Source organism: Rhagoletis zephyria, unplaced genomic scaffold, assembly GCF_001687245.7.
Source record: "Rhagoletis zephyria isolate East Lansing unplaced genomic scaffold, Rhagoletis_zephyria_1.1 Rzeph_scaffold_00150, whole genome shotgun sequence".
NCBI lineage: Eukaryota > Metazoa > Arthropoda > Insecta > Diptera > Tephritidae > Rhagoletis > Rhagoletis zephyria.
The window spans coordinates 222,009-238,190 of record NW_016157234.1 but is presented as its reverse complement, the minus strand read 5'-3'; the positions used below and the strand labels follow the sequence as shown (position 1 = coordinate 238,190).

General features: G+C 35.6%; 1 protein-coding gene across 1 annotated transcript in view; it reads right to left on the bottom strand.

The window, feature by feature from the left end:
- Positions 1-12,775, bottom strand: part of Dhc36C (Dynein heavy chain at 36C) — a 136,579-nt gene extending 123,804 nt beyond the window's left edge. Inside the window, exons 1-3 of the mRNA XM_017639341.1 lie at positions 12,703-12,775; positions 12,395-12,628; positions 10,593-11,297 (exon numbers count right to left, since the gene is read on the bottom strand). Coding sequence (XP_017494830.1) covers positions 10,593-11,297; positions 12,395-12,592 — 903 coding nt within the window. The 5' untranslated portion in view covers positions 12,593-12,628; positions 12,703-12,775. The remainder of the gene's footprint in view (positions 1-10,592; positions 11,298-12,394; positions 12,629-12,702) is intronic.
- Positions 12,776-16,182: the final 3,407 nt, after the last annotated feature.

Genomic DNA, 16,182 nt, shown 5'->3' with positions numbered 1-16,182 from the left:
TAAAATTTAGGCAACCTCCCATACGAGGTTTTGCATTTCCTTGATGCGCGGTTTTGTGCTTTAAACGAAGATATGTAGAAGTATTGCATACATATTTTGGTGCCTTTTCAAGTATAAAATCCACTGAGAAACGGAAGAAAACGGCATCCCTATGATTTCAACTTATGCCAAACGTTTCGTAAACAAGCAATTCTGAACAAAAAACTGTTTTTCCACAAAGATGTTTAAATGGAAGCATTACAAATATGGAAAAATAGCAATCCACAAGCTTTATTGGCAGTAGGTCCTTTTTAAAGCACATTTAACAAAAAAATAAGCTTCTAGCTTCGAAGCTAGCACAAAATAAATTTTTTTTATTTGCTGTTTACAAAAAAAATATTGTCTAGTATACAAGTCAAAATTGTTAAATATATATCGCCTTCATTCATTTCTTCATAGAGTTGGTGCTTCTTTTATAGGAAAATTCATACGGCTTATGAACAGATTCATACCATGTAAATGCACCATTAAACTTTTTATGGAAAGATGTATGAAAATCCAACTTGCGATAATTTCATATGCTTAACAGTATCACAACTGTATGTTTACAGTATCTCCCCATAATTTTTCGTATGAAAAAATTTATTATATGCACCCCACTCGATATCATTGAATTCCTCATTGGAACATGTAGTCCCTCTATTTTAGCGTATCAACAGTTCATACGGCTTAATACCATGTAAACTCACCATTATAAATATAAAAATGTTTGTGTTTTTCTCTTGCTTTATTCCGACACTATAGAACAGAGGTTCCCAAACTTCTCGTAGACCCCTTTCGAAAATTTACCGGTTTCGGTGGACCCCCTGCTGATACATTTCTAAATATTCCCAAAGCTCGTAAAAAAATTAAATGTGAAAATTAGATCTTACAATGTAAATTTGCATCGCGGGTGAATTCAAAAACTAAACTGAGTGGCCAAAATAAAAGTAAAATATTTTCTTGTGCTCTATTTATAAAAATTATGTGATTACACACTTGTTATTTTTAAAAAATAGAGCTCGTAAATACATCAAAATACTCTCTCGCTCGGAAGAGTTATATTTTTTAAAAGCACTGCGAGCGCTAGCGTTATCTTCACCATAAACCCATCAAAAGTTTGGCTCACTCATGACTACACGTTGAGTATATGTAAAATAGTTTATTTGTGTTAAGACGCCCACACTTACCGACGTAAACGTACGTTAACATGTCAGCTGACACTATCAAACTTATGGGAGCGCCATGTAAATGAAAACTCACCAACGTGTACGTGCGGCGGTTACGCGTGACGTGCACTGGTTCTCTCTCTCTCTAGCAACAGTCAATTTTATATGTTGCTACGTCAAACAGCCGCGACATGCGTACACGTCGGTGAGGGTGGGCATCATGGCATCATTTTTATTTTTATCGCTCCGAGTTATCACATTTTTAAAACACAAAACTTAGAACATCAAAACGGCTAAGCTTTTTACGCCAAACTCTTAATTCAGAAACTGACAATAGAGAAAAGAACGAGTTTAAAAAATCTATGACAAATAAGGCAACATGAGTTTTGCTCACCTGCATCCCCTCGATGCCTCTAAGTCATTTCTGAGCGAAGTATTCACTCAGTTTCTGATGGTGGATTCGATTGCCGAAGGTGGGGGTGCTAAAACTGGTTGCGAACCGAGGAATGCCTGGTCTGAGCCAACTCTGGTCAAAAAATCAGATGTCTCATAACCAGGTATTCCAGAGTGACCTGTCACCAGAGTAAAACAACCTCGTTATGTTCACCATCAGATTTTAGTCGAGACTTGCATTACCGAATTAGTTTGGAAGTACTTAAATAGAGGGCTGGTCAATGCCTTAAGTGCAGCTTGGTTGTCACTGCAGTCATGTAAACTCCTTCCCCTCCACCTATGTTCCACCACGTAGTCCATGGCTTTGGGTATTGCAAATACCTCAGCCTGGAAGACCGAAGCATATTCTCCTATAGAAGAGTCAAGCTTATCTTAGTTTTGTAGCCATCAGTGAAGTTTCGACAATGTGTGAGTCCGGTCTTAGCTATGGAATCAGACCAGCGTTCAGTCTCATGAACTCAACATTATAGAATCTCTTGAACAAAGGTAATGGTGGCGTACTATCCTGTAGCATTGAGAAGACACAAGTGCTTAAATCTCTGCCGCCAGCAATGTTCGCTGCGCCCCACTCATTGTCATACCAGCATCCGGTTCTTGTTAGTCTGCAGGTGGTCTTTAATACTTCCCCATGTATGAAAACACAAAGTGACGGTAAGTGCAGCAAGGCGTCAAGAGCACTATACATCACTCAAAAAAATTAAAGTTAAATAAAGAGGCTATCAAGCAACCATTTTGGTTCTTTACATCGAAACCAGATACATTTTCGTGGACCCCCATTTACAACTCATGGAGCCCCATATTTTTTTCACGTCACCGTGGACCCCCGTCGAATCTTCCGTGGTCCACTGGGGGTCCACCTGGACCACTGTGGGAATAACTGCTATAGAAGTTGATGTTTTTTGAAATGTTTTAAGTTTTTATTTGCCTTAACGTATGTAATTGAAAAAAAATAATAATTTTTGATATTCCAATAATTAGATTTGTGTTATAACGTTAGATAAGTAGTTATAGTTTCCATTTTTCATACTAAAATCCTATGAAAATTTACTATTTTGCTACTATCTCCCTCAGTACCAGCGTAATACTTTTCAAATTTAATCGGTCTTGCTTTAGCAACCGAATTAATTACTGGCAAATTAATTTTAGATTCATTAGTACTTAAGCAACATCGTATTAAATTTTGAGTTTTACTAAAATGATTTGAAAAATAAATTTTTTTTAAATAAAAAATGACGCCTGGCACAATGTTAGCAACAACGGCCATGTCTGGCAATAATAAATCTATGTTTCTAAAAGTTAGTTAAAGCCAATGAAAAGAAAATTAGCCTTACTAAAATGACTTTAATTAATTAATTAGCATTTTTAACTGTAAAGATACGATGCGCACTAGTCAACGCAACCATTGCCGCCTGCTAGGTGGCCCCCACGCTAACCGAGGGAGTGATAGAGATGTCATATCAAAAAACCAGCTGTCCTGAAATTCCTGTTTTCACAACGTTGCTAGCTCCCGTACGATATTTCCCGATCTAATTTTTGAGTTCTATGAATTATGAATTGGAAAATCTACTACATCTTACTCAAATCTACCACATTTTTTTGCCGATTCTACCACACAAAAATTAAAAGGGGATTGCACTCCTTACAAACAAAATACGGGCAGGAATTTCCAAATTTCAACCCATCTGAGACTTACCTGTCATCACTGATTTTAATTCTGACTTTGCAGTTTAATAGTAAATTCTTCTGTCAAGCGTTACACAAGGTCAGCATTAATATCACCGATGACAGCTAAGTCTTAGGTGTATTTTTGTATCAGAAACTTCGTAAAAAGTGCAAATAGAGGGTATTGAATATAAGCCCTCGTTATGCTATGTTGTCGTTGAAAGGGCTTGATCGCCGGCAGGAACTATTCAACTTCTGTGCCAAAGCCACAGCAAACGGAAATTTGTCTAAATTATCGTTATGGAAACTCGCCACTGAACACTAAATTAGTAAAAATCACCTTTTTCACTTAATTGTTAGTTTATTTCTCTATGTGGTGAATTTTCGTTTCGCTTATGACGTCACATAAAAGATCAAACTCAAATCAAAAAAGATAGCGGAAGGTTCAGATAGCAATCTTCTTTTCTATCATTCTTGCTTCGTTGCTGCCTGAGCAACGACTCATTTAAAGGGCCTAATGGTCTGATTACGCATACTTCGCATAACTTCGCATAAACTTCAAACTGTAATTTCGTATGTATTTTGTATGTATTCCATTACCCAGAAATTAACAGAGCTTTTAAAAACTTAGGCGTCTGTTGAGTTTAGATATTGCTTCACATTTTCTTAACTTACAGTTGTGGTAACTAGTAAATAAACATTTGTTTACAAATCAGCGGCAAAGAGAAATTTGAATTATAAGTGAAAAATCAGTTAAACTTGTTTTAATTCGCAATTTGTGAGTGATTTTTGAGTTGAAAACTGCGTAAGAACTAATAAAATGAAGTGCCGTGTGTTAAATTGCTAGATCCGTCAAGATGCAAGATGCGAAAATGCAAGTGTAGCGCTGCGATGAATCGCTGCATTTTGTGTATATAGGGCGCGGCAAATCCGTTCCCGAAATGTTTCTTTATTATTATATTGACAGCATTTTATCACAATGATTTCGCTTCTGCTCCAAGCAGCCTCCTTTAGCAAGTTAACTAATCAATCCCGCTGAGATGCTGCAGCAGCCTTAATTACAAAGCAATGGAGTGCACTAAAAGGTTCACTATTCTCTAATATATTAGGTGAAAAATGCAATATTTTCGCATTTAGCAAAATTAAAACTTAATTAAAACGCTGTAAAGTGAACTGTTTTGGCAGTTTCAACTCGTTCTTCGTTTCGCTCTAATCTTTTATGTGTCCGAATAAAAAACGATGTTTTAAAGACAATTTAAGCTTGCACTTCATTGTACATATGTACTTAAATTGAACGGAATATAAAACTTCATACTCAAAAAAACTCTAAATTTAACAAGTAATTTTTAAGCAAAAAAACACAACCGACTTCAATTCTCATATAAAACTTTAGGAGCACCGTTAATTTTTTCATCATCCAATGATCGGATTTAAACCAAATTAGTGTGGGACCGTCTGTGAGACACTAACTTTCCGATAGAATTTTCGAAATCGGCCGACGTTGTCCAAAGTTATGCGGTAACATACATACATAACAAAACAAAAAAATATATATCCCGACGAATTGATAACCTTCTCCTTTTTTTGAAGTTGGTTAAAAAAAGTTTGAATTTTTGACGACATTTTTTTAGGCATCATTAAAAACGGGCAACGCAGATGTATTAAACTGATGCCAGATAAAACTTTGTGGCTTTGCGTGACATTTATAACTTTGCCGGCAAAGCGGCAAATGCAAAAGGTATGCCACAATGAACGCCAAGAAAGCAATTTTGTACTGATGACAGCGAAGTCTGGTGAATTTTGATTTTTCGTTATGTGACATTTTCAAAGTATTTACCCTTGGTCTGTTCTAGTATCCATCAGATTTACTGAGAGGTCGTTCGGATACATATGTACATTGGGGGGGGCATATTTATAGTCGAATAAAGTTGATTATAAAGTTAGTTGCTGGTATTCCATTGAAAATTATGACAAAAGGCAGCATTAACTTTAATGCCGACTTCATTGAGGCTATGAATACGCATTATTCGGTTATATCTTCCTAGCTATATCCAGGAGTACGGGAATAGATTTACTGATTACACTGAACAGCTGATTATGGGAGATTATGCGCTCTATGCGAAGCATAATTACACCCCTGCTTCACCTGCGCTTCTTGTCTATGCCCTGCGCTGCAATGTAAGTACAACCAGCGCTTTAGCTTTGCCGACCACCGTTGTAAACTCAAACATAACCAATTAACGCACCAAGTTTTGCAACGTAAAAATGAAAAAATAATAATAGTCACACTTTTATTTGTGAAAATTTCCCAATTTTATTTCTGAATTATATGCATATTTGGCTTGAAATTATGTACGAACGTCCTTTTTTTAGATTTACATAATCTACACAACGTACTTAACCTGCTTTTTGTTAATAAAGGAGCGAAAATTATGTGTCCGAATAAAAACTGTCGAGTCATGCGACAGTTCGAACTAATTGAGAACTCCCATACGGAAGAAAATGCTCAACATCGTCAACAAACAAAAGTTGCCAAAATTCAACGATGTTTTAAAGACAATTTAAGCTTGCACTTCATTGTACATATCGTCGCCTTAGAGTGTAAACCTGCTAACGACCAAAAAACATATTTTACTGTAGGGGCAAAAAGCTAAATATATCTTTAACTCATAGTCTAAGGGGCAAATCCTACATATAGTTTGTTAATCGCGCGACGTTCTATGGCCCTAATCCAGAACGAATGAAAAAAATTACGTTTTTATGGTTTTATTGGCGAATTTCCAACTTTGCAGGTTTTAGCTTATGTATTTTCAAAATTGAAGTGGATTTAGCAGGTTTTTTATATGAATAAAATTGTTTCTATTTTATNGCTATAAAAAATTGCTGTAATTGGCTCCCCGGAACTATTATCTGGTACTACATTTTTTCTATCAAATCTAACCACACGCTGGAAAACTCTTCTGCATTTAATCTTCTTTCTGTTTCGTTCCACAGGTAACAATAATTTCCTTGAGATATTAAAAATTAAAGCTTATTCGCTGGATATTACCTTGGCTTAAACGCATAAAGTAATACTCTAAGATAGAACAATAATCGAGCGACAGAAACACAATATGTTGGATTTAGCAGTTGAATTTGAACTGATTGTACTTAGCAGCTTTACTCATCAAACAATTTTTGACAATTATATTTTTATATTGACNTGTATACCGTAGGGCTCTGTTACTACTACTACTACTACTACTACTGTTTCGGTTTTGATATGTGCATTCGTCGCTATAAAAAATTGCTGTAATTGGCTCCCCGGAACTATTATCTGGTACTACATTTTTTCTATCAAATCTAACCACACGCTGGAAAACTCTTCTGCATTTAATCTTCTTTCTGTTTCGTTCCACAGGTAACAATAATTTCCTTGAGATATTAAAAATTAAAGCTTATTCGCTGGATATTACCTTGGCTTAAACGCATAAAGTAATACTCTAAGATAGAACAATAATCGAGCGACAGAAACACATTTAGGGTACTCACAGTTTGCTTCTAAAGTTAAAAGGTGGCAACTTTAACAAGATAACACACTCGAACTGTGAGCAACCCTTATGTTTAAATAAAGTATTAAGTTGATCAACAATANGTTTCGTTCCACAGGTAACAATAATTTCCTTGAGATATTAAAAATTAAAGCTTATTCGCTGGATATTACCTTGGCTTAAACGCATAAAGTAATACTCTAAGATAGAACAATAATCGAGCGACAGAAACACAATATGTTGGATTTAGCAGTTGAATTTGAACTGATTGTACTTAGCAGCTTCACTCATCAAACAATTTTTGACAATTATATTTTTATATTGACGTATTTTTTTGCTTGCCAACTGCGGAATCGCCTACTCCTTCAAACTGCACCAAAAGGTCAATTTTGCAAAAAACGGATTTAGCAGGTTTACACTCTAAGCCGACGATATGTACTTAAATTGAACGGAATATAAAACTGCATACTGAAAAAAATTCTAAATTTAACAAGTAATTTTTATGCAAAAAACACAACCGACTTCAATTCTCATATAAAACTTTAGGAGCACCGTTAATTTTTTCATCATCCAATTATCGGATTTTAACCAAATTAGTGTGGGACCGTCTGTGAGACACTACCTTTCCGATAGAATTTTCGAAATCGGTCGACGTTGTCCAAAGTTATGCGGTAACATACATACATAACAAAACAAAAAAAATATATATTCCGACGAATTGATAACCTCCTTCTCCTTTTTTTGAAGTTGGTTAAAAAAAGTTTGAATTTTTGACGACATTTTTTTTAGGCATCATTAAAAACGGGCAACGCAGATGTATTAAACTGATGCCAGATAAAACATTGTGGCTTTGCGTGACATTTATAACTTTGCCGGCAAAGCGGCAAATTCAAAAGGTATGCCACAATGAACGCCAAGAAAGCAATTTTGTACTGCTTTTTTACTCGTCGAAGTTGCTGTGTATTTTATATACATATGTATTTTACTTTAAAAATATCACCAATGTAATTAAGTNTTATGTACGAACGTCCTTTTTTTAGATTTACATAATCTACACAACGTACTTAACCTGCTTTTTGTTAATAAAGGAGCGAAAATTATGTGTCCGAATAAAAACTGTCGAGTCATGCGACAGTTCGAACTAATTGAGAACTCCCATACGGAAGAAAATGCTCAACATCGTCAACAAACAAAAGTTGCCAAAATTCAACGATGTTTTAAAGACAATTTAAGCTTGCACTTCATTGTACATATCGTCGCCTTAGAGTGTAAACCTGCTAACGACCAAAAAACATATTTTACTGTAGGGGCAAAAAGCTAAATATATCTTTAACTCATAGTCTAAGGGGCAAATCCTACATATAGTTTGTTAATCGCGCGACGTTCTATGGCCCTAATCCAGAACGAATGAAAAAAATTACGTTTTTATGGTTTTATTGGNTTAACAAGTAATTTTTATGCAAAAAACACAACCGACTTCAATTCTCATATAAAACTTTAGGAGCACCGTTAATTTTTTCATCATCCAATTATCGGATTTTAACCAAATTAGTGTGGGACCGTCTGTGAGACACTACCTTTCCGATAGAATTTTCGAAATCGGTCGACGTTGTCCAAAGTTATGCGGTAACATACATACATAACAAAACAAAAAAAATATATATTCCGACGAATTGATAACCTCCTTCTCCTTTTTTTGAAGTTGGTTAAAAAAAGTTTGAATTTTTGACGACATTTTTTTTAGGCATCATTAAAAACGGGCAACGCAGATGTATTAAACTGATGCCAGATAAAACATTGTGGCTTTGCGTGACATTTATAACTTTGCCGGCAAAGCGGCAAATTCAAAAGGTATGCCACAATGAACGCCAAGAAAGCAATTTTGTACTGCTTTTTTACTCGTCGAAGTTGCTGTGTATTTTATATACATATGTATTTTACTTTAAAAATATCACCAATGTAATTAAGTTTTATGTTTCTAAATAAAAACTCGATTTTGCACGAAACAATATAAATATTAAACCAGCTGATTCTCAAAGCGCGCAAAAAGATGGGAGTTGGCCATCTTTTCGCTTCGCGCTGCNGGCAAAGCGGCAAATTCAAAAGGTATGCCACAATGAACGCCAAGAAAGCAATTTTGTACTGCTTTTTTACTCGTCGAAGTTGCTGTGTATTTTATATACATATGTATTTTACTTTAAAAATATCACCAATGTAATTAAGTTTTATGTTTCTAAATAAAAACTCGATTTTGCACGAAACAATATAAATATTAAACCAGCTGATTCTCAAAGCGCGCAAAAAGATGGGAGTTGGCCATCTTTTCGCTTCGCGCTGCAGCTTCAATGATCTATGTCGCATGCTTTGTGCATTTTCATACAATTCATCTTATCTGTCAAAGCGAATCTGTGTGCCTCACAAATTTTAACACAGTTTTATTTAATTGAAAAATAAAAGGTTTCGTAGATTGCCCCATACGTACATAAGTATGTATTTGCATACACACATATGTATAAAAGTACCCTGCAGTAAATCGCGCTAGTTCAAGACTAGCGCAGAACTAGCCTTTTAAGAGGTGGTACTGGTTCTCGATCTATCCCAACGCAATGCTTTCAACTGTCCCTTTTTACATGGCGATGTCCTACGAAGTGGAAATTGCTCCCCTCTGCAGAACTTTTGAACTAGTTCTGCACTGGTTCCATTTTGGACACATCTGCGACAATAAGTTTTTTATGTAAAAAAATTCTGATTATTAGATTTTTTTATATTTTTTCGTTTTTTCTGTTCTTTTAGAGATTGCATTCTATTAAATTTTTATTTATTTTGTTTATATTAAATTTGATCACTTTCTCTTCAATTTTTAAGCGGCACTCATTAATTTAAATTTCTTAAATCTGAAAATCACAACTGCCTCCACCGCGATTTGAACTCGTGACCAACGATGTTAGAGTCGGAGGTCTTCCCGCTGAGCTATTTTCGTATTGTACGGGAAGTGCGAATTTGTGCATTTACTTCTCAACAGAGCACAGCTAACACACCGAAAGTTTTAACTGTCCCTCTCTGCAGCCGTTTTGCAGTAGATCAGAGGTGGTTCTGAAATGTGTAGGGCGGAACTAGCGCTTTAAGAGACTGTCTCTAAATTTTACTGCAGGGTAGTTACAGGCTAACCTAATATTTGCGGCTTACATTTTGGTACGCTTGAGCGAAACGTCACACAGACAGCGCGACCAAAATGTGCTGAACACTCTTTGTTCGAATCAAATTGGTTTATATTTTCTTTCCGAATGACTTGATGTTTAGGGTCGCGCGCGTTGTCCTTTATATGCGTTTTGCAGCGAATTGTATGTATTATTTGCCCTCAAAATCATAGTTTCGTATATAAATACATATGTAGGCAACAATATCATGAGCTGTGTTATTCAGAACAAAATAAAATGTGCCGAACTGAACGGTCATCCGTACTTCAGCAACGTCTCCGGCAAAAATGTTTTGAGAGCAAATAAAAATGTCACCGGACACGAACGGTGGGTCCGCATTAACTCCATTAACAAAACGTTGAGAGAAGCAATTAAGTAATGTATAATAAATTTAGAATTGCCTTTACAATATAAATTCAAATAAATGTTATTATAAAACTTATATAAAGTTATTATAAAGATAATAAGTTGTGACTACGCCAAGTGTTTCGACACTTAAATTTAAGATATTTCAAAAAGCGGAGTTTGGCAAGTGAAACTCATTTAATTCGGTAAAAACTTACCACTTTCAGGCGCTGTTCCATTTCCGGTATAACTGTCTCCTCCGCATTGATAACGAATTCTTTGAGTGCCATCAGCTCAGCTGTTGTCTGTGGCACTGTAATTGCCTTCTTGGCGATAGCTTCATACTCTTTGCCTAATTTTGAGATTTGCGACTGCTGATCAGCAACCATTTTCTCTAGCAGGTCTTGTTGCATGTAGCGAGCGAACTGCTCCAAGTTGTTTATAAATTTTTCACGATGAAACTCATATAGACCCATACGTAATTCACCCCAAATATCTTGTATGATCTGCTCCTCTTTTCTGCGATACTGTAAGACCATGTCACAGTATTGTTCAAACGTTGGTTCAGATGCAGCGAATTTCGAAATGCGTTCAGCATCTATACCGTTCATCAAGTCTATATATAGATCAAAATCTTGCAAACGTAATTCGGGGCCAATGCGTTGTTCCTCCAGCATACTACAAATGCGATTTCGACCATTAGCAATGATCGATTCAGGTATTGTAGGCTTTAGAAAGTATTGATCTGAGATTTTTAGCTCCGTATATAGTTTGTTCTCGATTCGAGGCATCTGATCGACAGAAATAACGATGGACTCGATAATGCGTAAAAGTTCTTGTTGTACCTTCGAAAAGTTCGGATTGAATGCGATGCTATCTTCATCTTCAAGGATAAGACTTATCTTAAGACCAGGGTTGGATTTCTAGAGGGAAGATTAGAGAGACGGTAAATATACAATACATATACATATCCCTTAGGCATATGACTTTTTCAACTTTTTTTTAAATACATTTTTTTTTTTTAAGTAAATATGACTATGATCTGGAGAGGATGAGGTATGATTAAAACCATATATGTAATACTCCTATATTGGCAGTAAGAGCTAGTACCGTCCGAAAACACTACACTACAGATATATCAATAAACACGTACGAAAGAAAAGGAATACATACGTTTATAAATAAACATGTACACAACACATATACAAAAACGGCACTCAAGTACACAATACATTGACAAAAACGGTACTAGACTGTCTCGCTTTGATTTCGGAAGGCTTACACATTGAGAAGTTAGCTTACTGCCAATATAGAAGTATTACATATATGATTAAAACCAAACAATAAATAACTTTTTTGCCAAAACGTGGTAAAAAAGTTACCGCAGAGAACTCTGAGAAATAATAAAATGTATGGTGGTTGGGTCGGCGGGTAGCAGTAGCCCTAAATTTCCACTACTTTTTGATGGAATTGTCCAGGATCCAAATTTAAAAAAACTTAATTTCGATGAAACAAAAAAGCGAAGTGTTTTTCTTAAGAACAGGTGGTGAAATGTTTATAAACAAACGAAGTGAAAATACTGCCCTGGGAAGAGGTCATCTTCAGAATAGTCTCAAAACTCTAGTGGTTTTAAGCTTCAGAAGCTCAGAAGGATCAAGGTTCCAAGTGATTACGCATCACAAATTAACATCGGCTCAAAACTTTACATTTTCTTTTAACTTAATTGTAGGAAGCCTGCTCACGTCCTGGGATTGGACCACAATGCTGTTCTTGGAAATGATGAAGCTGATGTAAAGCGAATAAAGTCCCGCTTAAAAGAGCTGGGACAGCTATGTCCAGTAGGAGGTAAAATCTTGAGTTGCATAGAATATAGCATTATTAAATGTACTCCACGAACGATGAAGATGAGACGCCACAAGAATCTTAACTGTGGTCGGTGTGCAAATTATCACCATGTTAAAAAACATATGTATGTATATAATTTTACTTATAATACACATATAACGATAATTTCACTTACTCCAAAATCGCAGATAAAATCAGCATAAGTTGTCAAGCTGCGTATACATATATCCTCTAGCTGTTGAGTCATTAAGGCAGCAACACAATTGTAGAAGCGTTGCAACAATTTCATTCGTCTTACATCGGGCAAAAGACCACGCCTACTAGCTCGCAATAATATCTGATGTATCTCTCCGTACCATTCTTTTTCGAGCATTTCTTTGGTCGAATCGATTTGACGCCCACACAAATACTACAAATACAGAAAAAATATGTTTAAAACGCCGTAGATCGTTCCATTGCAAAAATCCTGTGATTTTAACTTACCGTGAACCCATACAATTCATATGGTTCCTTGGCTTGGGAAAGTTCTTTGATATCTACAAAGAATTTCTCTTTATATTTGGCGCTCCATAAATCAAGAATGTTAGCCACACTACGATGAATGCAGAAAAGGGTCTTCTTGATGCGGCTGCGATTCTCATCATACCTGAAATGATATTGGTTAGTTATCTATTTACATATTTCAGGGCGATAGTCAAGGCATTGTTACAATATAAGCATAAGATTCGTGGAACATGCAGTGTGCATCAAACCCACACTAAACAAATATAAAAATCGCATTTATTACATTACAACGCTTTTATAAACTTGCAATGTTGTGTGTCCAGACAGCTATAAAAGCTTTGCTTTGCAAAGCTCCTATAAAGTCTAGACATGAACCTCGTTGGTTCGAGAGGTGGATGTCGCCCTACCTACGCTACAGCAAAAATGGAGGACACGCCATTTCTTTAAATGAAATTAATTGGTGATCGTATGTATGTACATACATATATATATGCATGTGTGTGCACCAATCTATTAATATCGTTGAATTATTTTAATATCTATTGCAAAATTTTATACAGAAAAGACTAAAAAATAAAAAATAAATAATATAAAAAAAAAACTTTTTAATATACAACGCTTTTATAAATGAGCTAAAAAGTAGAAAATAATAGTTCTCAGTCCCATAAAATTTGTTTTGATAACTTTTGATTTTGAAAGTCATTATAAACAATTTATGAGATTGAAAATGAAAAGCGTGGGGCGCATGTAATAGACCAATTGATATGAAGGGTAATATATGTATGTATGTGGTATATGAATAACGGCCGCTTAAAATCGATCTCAAATTTGTACTCTCTCTGTAGAAATTTTAGGTCTATGTTATGTAGTTTGACTATTGTCAATTTAATCTAATGCTTTGTATTGCATGCGCCCCACGCTTTTCATTTTCAATCTCATAAATTGTTTATAATGACTTTTGCTAAAATTTCAAAATCAAAAGTTATCAATACCAATTCTATGGGACTGAGAATTATTATTTTCTACTTTTCAGTCCATTTATAAAAGCGTTGTATATTAAAATTTTTTTTTTTTATATTATTTATTTTTTTTGTTATATTTAGCCAGGGACGTGAACCGGTTTTGAACCGAACCTTTTTTGAACCGGAAAACCGCTTTTTTCTATTAATTAACTGAACCATTAACCGAATCGAAATTTTCCACAAATGTTTGATCCGAACCGAAAACCGAACCACTTTCTTTAAAGATTTAAAGGTTCGTTTCAACCAATTTTCAATAGATAAATGTACCCACTTTTTTTTCTTTTTGTTAAACATGGTAATACCTACCATGTTTTTTTTACCATGTGGCAGCCCTCACATGACCCTTAACCTTGCGCGTTGTTGCACTTGACAATTGACACTTAAATTTGCGCGTATTTTTTTGTTTTTCGAACCGATGAACCGAACCGAAACCCCTGTTCAAAGACCAAAAAACCGCTTTGACGAACCAATCCAAAAGTGCAACAACGGTGCGTACCGCTGAACCGAACCGACAAAATTTTTCATCCGGTTCACGTCCCTGTATTTAGCTACATACATATGTGCACATACATACTAGGGCTGATGATACCCGGTTAAACGAAAACCATACATATGTGCACATACATACTAGGGCTGATGATACCCGGTTAAACGAAAACCACCCGGGTAATGCGGCATAAAGCCTTGCGCACACCAACGCGATAGAGATAGCGATGGAAATCGAACGCAGCACGTACTATCTTAATCGCTATCGCTATCTCTATCGCTGCCGCTATCGCGTTGGAGTGCGCAAGGCTTAAAGCTTCTTATTTAATCTTTTTCGTACATGTCTACATATGAATGTGTATACGCATATTTTTTAAAAATATTAAATATTAATATTTTAAAAGCATTGCCAGACACTTCTAGCCGGCAGTAACTTCTGCCGGACGCTCCAAAATATTCAAAAAGGTAGAAACTGACCTACATACATATCGTCACCTGAAATGCAAAAAGATGTAACAAACATCATCGTTGCAATGCAAAAAGTCATAATTAATAAAAAATTCAAAATTCACTTTTAGACTTATATGATGGATTTCATCGAATTACAACTCCCCACATCATTATATGAAAAAAAAATTAAAATATTAGTCACGAACTTTTCCATTTCATTTACGATGTTGTTACGTCTTTTTGCATTTCTGGTGACGACATACATTCGTACCTATTATGAACCAACTAAACAGATCACCCAGCACGGCAACCGTGTATTTGTAATGGCATTTGAGAAAAAAAATAGTAGTTGATCATGATTCAATTATTAAAGGTTTTGTAAGTAGCTTTTTTCTAAAATTTAGCACTCCCACCCACAGGGATGGTTTATGGAAGCAGGAGAAAAAGGGGAAGGATTCAATAATAATAATAATAATAATAGATTGGCGCTTACACATATGTTAGTGTTTGGCCGAGCTTCTCCTCCGATTTGTGGCGTGCGCCTTGATGTTGTCACACAAAGCGGAGGGACCTACAGTTTTACGCCGACTCCGAACGGCGATTGTATTTTTATGAGAAGCTGTTTTTCATGGCAGAAATACACTCGGAGGTTTGCCATTGCCTGCCGAGGGACGACCGCTGTTAAGAAAAAACCTTTTTTCTATATTTTTGCGATGTTGCTTTGACCAGGGTTTGAACCCAGGCATTGTGGAGTGGAAGCGCGCACTGCTTACCACTACACCACAGCGGCCGACAAATCACACTTCCTAAAATGGGAGTTAAATTCCATAAAAAGGTGTGGATAATAGTGAATGGTGGTATTTTAAAACAAAAACGAATTTGATTTAATTATTTAATTTAAACAAGCTTATTTACATCAAGTATAACCCCCGATTGTTATTAAAAATAAATATTTCTATGTATATACCAAACTTGCGTACGTGAGATGGCGCATAACTCGAGAATGGATGGTCCACTTTCAGCTTTTTTTTTTTTGTTGTATTTGTTTGCTAGATGATGGATATGAAGAAGCTATTTGTTTGTGGAAAATATGCAATATTTATTAAACAAAAAAAAAACGGCAAATAAAAAACGTTGGAGCTTACGTTTCTTTCGCGGTTATGGCTCGATTGTTTCGAATATGGTAATTCGAATTCTTTGATGTCGCACTTTTAATGTTCTGGAGAGAATATTCAACACTGGCTTACACAGCCGCAATTGGTGATTCGTGCCGGACGAACACAGGCAGAATAGAAAGAACACGCAGCTACTGAACGACGCACGAGGCGATTTTCAGACAACTTTTGCGTTCAACTCACGCCGGGTTGCACGAAAAAAAAAATTTGAATGGCTAAAAATATCAAAATATAAAAAAATATAAAAATATTCGCCATAAAAAGGCGTTTGCATTGTTCAACTTTGCATTCTACTTTCAACTAATCGCTTTCAACCGAGGCGAATT